The 11,600-nt window shown below is 33.3% G+C and overlaps 1 protein-coding gene across 4 annotated transcripts in view; it reads right to left on the reverse strand.

Moving 5' to 3' along the window:
* TLL1 (tolloid like 1) overlaps window positions 1-11,600 on the reverse strand; it is a 222,526-nt gene that overhangs the window by 100,549 nt on the left and 110,377 nt on the right. For 3 of the 4 annotated variants that reach the window (XM_023226651.3, XM_023226642.2, XM_023226665.2), the window contains exons 2-5: window positions 10,726-10,836; window positions 7,331-7,411; window positions 5,676-5,828; window positions 5,032-5,149 (exon numbers count right to left, since the gene is read on the reverse strand). In XM_023226651.3, coding sequence (XP_023082419.2) covers window positions 5,032-5,149; window positions 5,676-5,828; window positions 7,331-7,411; window positions 10,726-10,836 — 463 coding nt within the window. Of the gene's footprint in view, window positions 1-5,031; window positions 5,150-5,675; window positions 5,829-7,292; window positions 7,412-10,725; window positions 10,837-11,600 lie in introns of all 4 variants that reach the window. The other variant, XM_023226656.2, reaches the window with a different exon arrangement.

Here is an 11,600-nt window from a genome sequence, read left to right on the forward strand (position 1 = left end):
GGTTGCAGTGGCTCATGCCTGTAATCCTGGCACTTCAGAAGGCCACCCTAGGAGGACTGCTTGAGGTTGGGAGTTTGAGACCAGCCTAGGAAACATAGTAAGACCCCATCTCTACAAAAAACTCAAAAATTAGCTGGGCATGGAGGTGCAAACCTGTAATCCTAGCTACTTCAGAGGCTGAGGTGGAGGAATGACTTGAGCCCAGGAGTTTGAGTCTGCAGTGAGCTAGGATCATACCACTGCACTCCAACCTGAGCAACAGAGTAAGACCCTGTCTCTTAAAAAACAAAAAAAAAAAAAGAAAGAAAAGAAAATTATTTCCAAAAGATGAATTAACTAAGGTTAACGGTTAACTGGTATTAGGAACTGAATATTTATGTCCCCCCAAAATTCATATGTTGAAACTTGATCTTCATGGTGATAGTATTTGAAGGCAGAGTCCTTGGAAGGTGATTTGGGGATAATGAGGACTCTGCCTTCATAAAGAGATCACTGCCTTTATAAAAAAGGCCCCAGAGAGCTCCCCTGACCCCATTCACCATGTGAGAACACAGCAAAAACACATCTCACATCCGTCTATGCACCAGAGCAGGCCCTTACCAGACACCAATTCTGCAGTGTCCCGTCTCCAGAACTGTGAGAAATAAATGTTTGTTGTTTAAAAGCCACCCAGTCTATGACATTGTGTTATAACAGCCTGATCAGACTAAGACAAGTAGTAAAGAAAAATCAACAACTGGGAGTAGTATAATGAATGATATTTATGTGATTTGTGTCAAATGAGCAGTCTAACAATTTAGATTAATTTTTTATTTCATCATCTGAAAGAATCTCCTGGACTGTCAAATAGAATGTCAAACATTCAGGAATGTCTTTCTGCAAAATTTCATCAATTGATTGATATTTATACATACTCAATGATGTTTTTCTTTTTGCTTTTTTTTTTTTTTTTTTTTTTTTTTTTTGTAAATGGAGCTTTGCTGTGTCACCTAGGCCGGCGTGCAGTGGCACTATCTCAGCCCACTGCAAACTTTGTCTCCCAGGTGCAAGTGATTCTCCTGACTCTGCCTCCGGAATAGCTAGGATTACATGCACCTGCCACCACGCCAGGCTAATTTTTGTATTTTTAGTAGAGATGGGGTTTCACTGTGTTGCCCAGGCTGGTCTTGAACTCCCGATCTCAGATGATCCACCTGCCTTGGTCTCTCAAAGTGCTGGGATTACAGGTGTGAGCCATTGCGGCCAGCCTCAATGGTGTTTTTCTACCCAAATTATAGAAATTCCATCTAGTCATTGTGTGTGTGTGCAAGTGTAAGTGTATGAGTGTGTGACAGTCCCAAATATTCTTGGGACACAGGGTGGGAAAGACTGAGTACACAGGATGCCCACTTTAAAACAAATTTTAAATGGCATAATATTATAGTAGCTACAATTATAAATACATCTAAAATGTTAATAATTAGAGTTTAAATTAAAATAACATCAATAGCACAGCAACAGAGGGCACTAAATAGTTGGCTTCAAATAGTTGGGATCATGATGCACCAGACATTGCCAAACACCTTTTCTGATTTATTAAATTGGAAGAGAAAATTGCCCAAAACTAATTGACCAAAGGATTAAGAGGAATTTCACTATATAAATCCTTATCTCCCTCTCCCCGTGCCCTTTTTTTCATCTTCAAATTGATGAAAAACGCCTAAAAATTTTCATCCACACTATGTCAGTTAAATGAATTGATTTGTACTCATGATTTATAAATGTATTATAGCAGTTAACTGAGTTTAATAAATCAGTAGTAGAAAGAAGAAAGAGGTAACTGGTGGGTGAAAAGAGGAATCAATGAAATTTGTTTTTGCCCCAAGTAGTTTTTTTTTTTTTTCAAATAATATGCTTTACTTCATATATGGGTAGTTATTATATATTTGAATATTATTACATGCCTAAAGATATATTAGATGAAGAAAAAACACAAAATTTTCAAATTTTGGAGATATTTAAACTAAAATATTTGCTACCTTAAGTCAATAGTAATGAAACTGAAGCATCTGATGATTATACAGCAACTAAATTACCCCTATTGAGTCATTCTTGCTGGCTTTATTCAGGGAATAAAGTTCTTTGCAAGTCAAAATGTGGGAGACAGTAAAGCAATGTGGTCAATTTATTTCATCTAAAACATCCTTTTTAGCATAATTGCACTCATAGCAATTTCCTATAAGATGGGGTTTCATAATGGAAAGGAAAAATAGACTTCACACTGCCTTATTCAGAGGTATTATTTTACAATGGTCCTGTGAAAAAACAAAAATGTGGTGTTTTGATCCCTAACTAATTAAAGGTCTTGGGGACAGATGAATTCTAGACTCTCAGATTAAGAAAATAACTACATATATGCTTAGACAAATATTAGTCATGGAAAGACAAGGGTAATGTGTATTTTTAATGTGATTTTAAAATGTCTACATATTATCTTAGTTTCTAATGTCATCCAGGTTTGATGCCGTTTTCTCGTATACAGCTGTTGGATTTTTGTTTCTCATTTGTGTGCCACTTTCAAAGTTTGGATATTTTAAGGTCTACCTGTAGCCCCGAACGAAACTTTCCCTATCAACAGAAGAGCCTTTCCTCTCCATAAGTCATAGATGGTAATCAGGTAAATCAAAATCTGCTACTTCCTACTTTTGCCTTGGTTTGGTAGACCAAAACCCCTTTGGAACAGTATTTGGTAGACCAAACCCTTTTGGAACAAAACCCCTTTGGAAGCTAATCTATTAGATTATCTATGAAGGTGGAACTGGTTCAGCCTTTTCATGTGCCGTATTTGAAATAGTTTTAATTATTTAGGTTAATCACCATATACTTTTTCATTAAAATAACTCAGTTTCTTTTTTGTTTTGATTTAATAAGTTTTCCAGGGCTGAGCATGGTGGCTCATGCTTGTAATTCCAGAACTTTGGGAGGCTGAGGCAGGTGGATCCCTTGAGCCCAGGAGTTTGAGACCAGCCTGGGCAACATGGTGAAACCCTATCTCTACAAAAAGAAAAAAAAAATAGCTGCACTTTGTGGCTGATATGGTTTGACTCTGTCGCCCAGGCTGGAATGCGGTGGCGCGATCTCGGTTCACTGCAAGCTGCGCCTCCCGGGTTCACGCCATTCTCCTGCCTCAGCACCCCCTTAGCTGGGACTACAGGTGCCCGCCACCACGCACGGCTAAATATTTTTGTATTTTTACCGCAGACGGGGTTTCACCGTGTTAGCCAGGATGGTCTCGATCTCCTGACCTCGTGATCCACCGCCTAGCCTCCCAAAGTGCTGGGATTACAGGCGTGAGCCACCATGCTCGGCCTGAAGGTGTCTACTTTTATAACCTGAATAACCAAATAGACCAAAGTTAAATACCATTTAATCATAAAATTTAAAGGTTAAACATAAATCTTTAATTTGTGTTTAATCTTTTAACACATTAATTTAAAGATTAATCATTAATTTATTTTTGGCAATAATTAAAGATAAGTAGATTTAAAAAGTAAGATTGTTCCACAAAAATTATCTAATAAGAGAAGTCATGTAAATAGAATATGTTGAGCTATAAAAGGCTGCCTAATAGACTGAGGTAATAAACATAGTTACATAAATCTCTCACAAAGAATGAAATCAATCTCCATCATAAAATAATCTCACATTTTGCAAATAATAATCAATCATCTTGCAAAATAAATAAATACCACTGATGACAATAACTATTCATTGAAAAATACTTCGTTGAAGAAAAAAATAAGGAAAAGAAGAAATAAGAAGGCAGTTAGAGAACCTCCTCTCTTACCTGGCTCTATAAGGATAAGTAGCTGAGAAAGTCTGATGAGCAGCCTGCTACTCAGTTACAACCAGAGTTCTCTCATATTGTTATACTAAGCACAAATGTAAATGAAATATTTATAGCTCAGTTCAAACCTTTTACCAGTATAAGGGTGAGGGTTAAAACATATGTCCCACTGAAGATGAATCAAAGAGATCATGTATTTAGAAATGTGCATGTGTCTATATATACAAACATGCCTGCAGTCATACATAAACTATAATTGTATACAATTTAAGAAGAAGAAATGCACTGGAGATAAGTGGCAAAAAGTTCCGACCTTCACCTTTTGCTTATTATATTTTATTATTCTCCCATCTACCAAAGGCCTGACATGGAAAATGTACCAATAAATGTTAATTGAGTAAGAGCTGACTATAGTGGAATAAGGTGGGAAATAATATTTAATGTTCTATGAGACACAGGTAGTTTCATATATAATAGTCCTTCCTACAAATATGGGCAAGATTATTTTAGCTCTTATTTTAAAAAATTGCAAGAGTTACCAGTTGTCTAACTTTGTAGGAGAGATGAATGAAAGTGATAAAAGCATTATTAAATGGTAAGATGTGTTTCTTATCAGATTAAATTTAGAAATAGAATTGATGTATGTTGCCATCAATATCAATTACACTACCTTGCAGGCTCTCAATGAACAATTACACTAGATATTGTTAAACGCTACACTTTTATTGCCACATTGTTGTCTTTTATTATGAGATGAAAGACTCAATATTGAAGCCCAATGGGAGTGCTAATGTGCTTGACTTAACAAGTATCTTATTCTAGTTGAGCTGAAGTACTTTGTGCACACTAACTACCAAGCTCTTTAATAATTTAAATGAGTTTTTATGAGATTTAAGTGAAGCATTATCATAGAACAATCATCATGAAATATGATGTTTTATGAAACTGTGTCAACAATGGTAATTCCAAATGAAGTTAGAGTGATTATAATGTTTTGCCAGCCAGTGATCAATTCCCATACAAGTGTCATCCTTCCTAGCACCAAAAACACAACACAGAGAAAACTTTGAACTGTAAAATGAGTAGCAAGATAAATTACCAAAATTCAGCATTACTGAATCTTAAGAAATAAATCTTACCTATGGACATTTAATTTTGTTCCTTTTAATTTATTTTTCCTTAAGTCAGTCCCTAGTTCTACTTACCCACAAGGCCTATAGGTGAATACAATATAACTTTCCTCATCACTTCTTTCTATGAAAGTCACACATGTGTGCTTTTCCCAGTGTCTCATGGCCTGCTTGAACATGGCTCTCTGGCTGCCTAGAAAAAATGTGTGATGTTAATGAAAATGTGACTGCCCCCGGAAGAATGCTGCTTGCTGGATCCTCTACCTTCAGTCTGGCTGAGCAGTGTAGAATGCCACCACTATCATCAACCAAATAATACTAGTTTATGGCACCACAAATGAGTCATTGTTAAGAACGGACACTCACTTTATAATCAGAGGGCTAAAGCTCACTATCTCTACAAATATGTGACTACAAGGCTCTATAAATGAGGCATACATTCTTCCTGTCAGTTGAAAGAGATCAGCTTCCAAATTTGATAGGCACATCTGAAACTCTGTTTAAAAACCAGAACAGTGTTTTAAACTCTTAGAATACAGATCAAATATATTTTTTCAATTTCAAAGACACTCTACACTAATAACCTAAGTTAATGAAGTAGTTTTCCAACCTTGACTTAATACTATGTATCCTATGTTAATATTCTATAAAAACAGACACTTAATCTGTGTGATAGTTTTTATTTCTTTATGAAAACAGACATTCTGGGAGTATCTTACCAGTGAAGTTGCCTCCTATAACATAAGGAATAACACCTCCAGGCCATATTCTTTCCGTTCTTGATGTAGCGGCTCTGGGAACTCGATTTTTCTCATTTTGCCCTGAGAATTGTAGAGGTACTTTACCCTTAACTGTGTTGTTTTGCTCCAAGCCTGCAGTGACATTTAAAACATTCTGTGAAACAGAAGTTCTTGGTCAGGGAATCATTTACCTCTTAAAGGAAAAAAGTTAAAATGTCTTATTTACATATTTTTTTGTATAAATGCCAGAAGTCAAAATGCATTAAAGAAAAACTTCAACTATATTACATACTTGAACAAAAGCATTAAAATATTGAAGTCTCTCATGTCAAAATACTATTTCTTAATGTTCTGTGAGTGAGTTTTGATGAATATCCATACAAAAGCCTAAAGCGGATAGAAGTCAGTCAGGCTTATAGGACATAGAACATTTGTTTTCTGTTCCTGTCTTGCTAGCTCACTACCAATTCACCAACACTTAAAACAGATATTGTTTAATAAAATCCCATGATATTGAAGATTCTTGTTACTCCTGCTAGTTTCCTAATCCTTCAAATCTGAACTGATATTCTACAGTACAGTCTAAAATTAAGAATATTAGATTATACGGATAGTAAATGAAGTAACATTAAGACAGATATGATCTCAGCCTCCCATACAACGAGCTCTCTCCATTCCAGTTTGCTCAGGATTCATATTAAGGCATGCAGCACGATTTAGAGGTTGGTACACAACACGAACAAAATGACTTCTATTCTGGAGCAGCTTTCAAGGCTATATAGTCTTTTCCTTTTCGTAATGGCCTTTCATAGTATTTTTGTTGCTGTTTTTGTTTTTCCTAAATTTACATGATTATTCTTTTTTATCTGTCACTGTCAATATGAATATCCTGCCACTGGTATATACTTTGACACAACAAATGGGGACTCTGTCTCTAACATGTCTATCTTTTCAATAGCCTGGAGCAAAGCATCTTTTCTTGGGAAAATTATTCCTTGGAAATACGTTCTTCAAGATTTAATTAATAATCCATCAATTTAAGGAACATTAGAATATGAGCTATGCATATGGGATTTTAAACAAACCTCTAAAATCTACAAATAGTTTTTAATATATTCTATACTGTAAATATTAACTAATTATGAAACCAGAGGCAGCTTTTCTGAATGTTTATATATATTTGCAACTATTTTCTATTTTTTGAACGGTCAAAACATTTTAACTTTTTAAATCCAGTAATTAGTTTTTCATTTTACTTAAAGTAGATTTTATTTCAAAACAAATAACCATGATATTTTTTCATTTGATTAAAATTGATATAACTCCAGGCTTTATAAAAATACCTTGATGTGATGCTCAATTGCCTGGAAATAAGTATAAATAATAAAATAAACACCTGATACATGTTTCAATAAAGCGAAGCTTAAAATAAATTAAAGGAACATTTCAAATTATTCCAAATGAGTTCTAAAAGGCTTTGAGCAGATATGAGCTAGCAAAATAAAAATTTTTAGAATATATCCTTTACATACTTCACATCATAATGGCACACTGATTTAATAAACTGAACTGCTATGAGTATAATATTTACTGTACATCAAGTCAAGCGTCTGCAACTTTAAACATTGATATACCAAAGCCAATTCTTCTTATCCTGTCTATAAGTTGGTAGAGGGCCCCTCGCTTCTTTGACATAGCATGGTCTCCAAGTCCACCTTAAAGAATAAAAGGAAACAAGTTACACTCAAAATATGTTAAAGTTCTTGCAAATAAAAAAGTCATAGGCAACAATGATTTCTCTTTGGTGTTTTCTTATGTGGTCTTTAAGTGTTGAAATTATGAATATCCATGAATCTTTGAAGAGGGTAAAAACTCTACAGTAACCAATGTTGGTAACTAAAATAAGGGGATGGGGAGACTCAGAGAGCAATGTAAATGACTTTATTTGGACATCATGACATTTGAGTCATCTATTGATAATTTGAAACATTTTTCTTTACTGTGACCTTGACATCACGTAGTGCTATACAGAATGACAGCAAGTTGTTCTGCCCTGTTGATTGCATGCCAGCTATTCCCCCAATGCAAACTGAATATTTTTGGAGGCCAAATCAGCAAATGGAAATAAAAACATTAGAAGAGCAAATGTGTAATGCACGTTTTCTTCCAAAGCTTCCATGAATTTCAAAAACTTTTTAAAGCATATCACATTTTAACAATATATTCAACTACATTTTGGAAATTTAGTTGAATTTATAGAAATCAAAAACATAATTTGGAAAAAGCCACAGGAATCCAAACGAATGTTCAGCTGCAAAATATATTGTTACACTGTGTAATCTGAAAAATTTATAAAAAACAGGGTGTAAAAAAGGTCTGTACTGCAAAAGGAGTAGGAAAGGGTAGGAATAAGGAAATGTGTGTTCTTGCAGTTTTATCAACAAAACCTGGAAAAGGTAGATTCCTGTCATAAGTCAGAAAGCAGAGCATTTGGCAAAAATTCAAGTCTCCAGATTCTCGTTCCAGGGCTGTTATAAAATGCTACTCTCAGTTTTGTCACCTATTTTCTCTATTCTTCTTGAACTTTTATTAGACAAATAAGAAAAAGTTTTCATTGAGCAAACAACCAATATAACCACTAATGACATCTTAACCAGTGCCTATGAATTTGTAGTAACAAGGACTGCCTATGGGTCATAGAGTATCTTTGGGCTAAGACAAAGAAAGCCATAATTCCATGAAGACAACAAACTATTTGTAAATCACTTGAACTATTTCCTTCCAATATCTATTTTTTATTTAAAATTAGTACTGAACCAATTACCTAGACTGAAGCTAAAAAATAATGATAAAATCTATTGCTATATAAGCCTCTTAAAGGAAAAAATCAAACAAGTCCTTATAAGGCAGATAAGTTAGAGTGCTTGTTCACTGACTAATAATCTACTTAATTACTTGCATTACATGGCCACATTTTTGCTGTGCATCTGAGACACATTTTTGAAATTTTTTCATTGCACATTTGAGAAAGATGAGGTAATACTTAAATACACTCATTCCTAAGCAATTAGGAGAAACATTTTAAAAGTATGACGGCATCAATGATGTTTGAAATGACCATTATGTAACAACTATATTTATATTACATTGTTTGAAATTCAACTGAATAGTGCAAGCTACTATTGAACTTTCAAACATGTACCTTCCACAGAAAAATTTAGAATACACATTTTTATTATTATCAGTATAATCTGTTTTATTCTATGTCTAAAATAGCACTATTTTTCTTCCAATTATTATGGTGTCAGAGTTTAACAATAAATAAAAATTAAATAACATTTTAAAAATTTAAAATCATAGAGAATTAATGTCTTCAAAATAATGGGAGAAGGGAGGTCAAAGAAGGGATCTAAAGCTTAGAGCTAATGAAAATTTTAATAAAAGTTGGAAATGCAACTTATAATAAATCTAGCCCTTTATTGTTGCATCATTGCTCTACTGTCCGGAACGCATTGCCTCTGTGACAGTGTTACAGGTGATATAGCAACTGGAGATTTGGCCAGTAAACATAATCCACATGGACGCGCTATCTGTGACGACACTGCACAGCAATATTAGCCCCCATACTGACATACGTTTCAGAAAAGATTGTCACTATGCATAACAAACACCAAAGCACACTCTTTTTAAATAGTATGTGTTATTATTTTAGGTGAGTTCCTTAGGCTTTCTCTTATATACTTCCTATTTTAAATAAAGGTTTATATCTGATAATGGTATTTTGATTATATAGAATAATATCCTTATTATTACAAAGTGCATGCTAGGCTACCTAATAATATTAAAGTGTGTTTTCTGCAGTTGACTCCAAATATGTTTTAAATACACTTATGCATGTGTGCCCACACACATACACATACACACACATTCTGTGAAAATAATAAACTATTAAAAACTGCTGAATCTAGGAAGTAAGAATACCACTATTCTACAATGTAAGAGGCAGAAATATTTCGATATATTTAAAACTAGTCATAGTAAAAAGTTGGAAAAAAAGTAAATTGGGTAAAGTAAAAAGTCACAGTAAAAAGTCTTAAGTCCATAATATATAGGTGTATTCGATACCAGAAAGGAATACATATTGTATTTCCACAGGATAGAAGAAAATAAAAATACTAAAAAGGTAGAATGCAATGAAATCAAAAGCATGACATGAATAAATACTTTAGCTATTCATATAATTACAGAAAGAAATTTTAACTTTCTAACCTTGCAATTTTCTCCAAAATAATACACAGATTAAAATTTTACCAAGATACTATAAAGAATTTTGAAATTGTAATTTTAAAAATTGTTAAATGAGAACTGAAATAATCCTTTACATATATTGAGTTTCTTACAGAAATAATTCAAACATCTTTAAATCAACTAAAATTAAAATTGCCTTCTGGGGTTTTCACAAAAATGATATAGATATATAAATTTTCCAAATATTATTCCTATGTAATTTCAAATATATTTCCTATATAATTTCTCTAAGAATATTAGAGAAATTTTACATTTTGCAACTCAGTATCCAAATGAGAGGCAGCTTAATGTAATATGCAAGAGGATGAAATCAAGCTTTTTTCAGAATTGAATTCTGGTTCTGACATGGCCACTTCCTGATGATGTGACAATTAGAAAGCTGTATAGCCTTCTAAATCTCAATCTGCTAATTTCTAAAATCATAGTAATATTAGTAACTACCCTGAGGGGGTTGTTATGAAGATTCAGAGAGTTAATATCTGCAAAACACTTAAACCAGACCTAGTATGTAGCAAATACTACAACGTGTTTGGTAAAAAAAAAATAATAATAATAAAATGAAAACTATGAATAGAACCTGCATTTCTAAATATGTATATTTATTTATAGGAAGTCAAAGTTGATGCACAGGAGATTAAAAATGATCCAAAAATATTTATAGAATTTCAAGAGTACATTTTCTCCAACATAAAGACAAATTTTCTGAAACAATCAACCATACCTGTGGTATGTCCAAGGTTTCCAAAGGGATTCTGCGTAAGGTCAATTGTCCTATCTATTTGAAAGATATTTAAGTCTTCATCATCTAAGGCAATATCGCCCCAAAATACAGCTAAAAAAAGAAAAGTTGAATTAAAATGTAAAATATTTCCATGAAATCAATACAAACAAAGCTAATTAGAAAAACATTGTTAAAAGTATGGAAACATGGTCTGGATAGAGAGATCTTTCAGAAAGTAATCATAACTGAACACATTAGACCTGTTACAGGACAAATATTAGCCACCTGTAAAGGGCATAACTCCATTTTTTTTACATGATTGTTTGTAGAGGGGGGAAAATAGTTTCCTGGAATAAGAAGCTTACTGATTTATGGGAATTCTAAAGAAAAAGTAGGCAATCATGAGCTAATTCGCAAATCTGTGAAAATCGGATAAGAATGTCTGCATCTTCTGTGGATTCTTATGACCAGCAGCAAGTCTTCACTGAGAGGAAAAAGGAAAGGCAGTAACAATTAAACCATGTGATATTTTATAAACTAAGGTAACTTTATAATGCAAGGTGCAATCAAGACAAAAGAATATATATAGTGCTATTGTACCAATTCATTCACCACATTTCATACAACTTATAATACACTTTATCTAAAGATGGCATTGCCTCTGAGTTTCTGTAAAATGGATACATAACTACCAAAAGTAATACTCAAGTCAACATTTATTTAGGCAACAACTAGATGCCAGATTTTTTATCCTTAATGACAAGTATAACATGGTCCATATTTTCAAGAGCCACCAAGTCATTACCCTAAAACCTGAAAACACTCTGATTCTATTTTTTTTTTTTTTTTTTTTTTTTTTTTTTTTTTTTTTTTTT

The sequence above is a fragment of the Piliocolobus tephrosceles genome, chromosome 3 (assembly GCF_002776525.5).
Source record: "Piliocolobus tephrosceles isolate RC106 chromosome 3, ASM277652v3, whole genome shotgun sequence".
NCBI lineage: Eukaryota > Metazoa > Chordata > Mammalia > Primates > Cercopithecidae > Piliocolobus > Piliocolobus tephrosceles.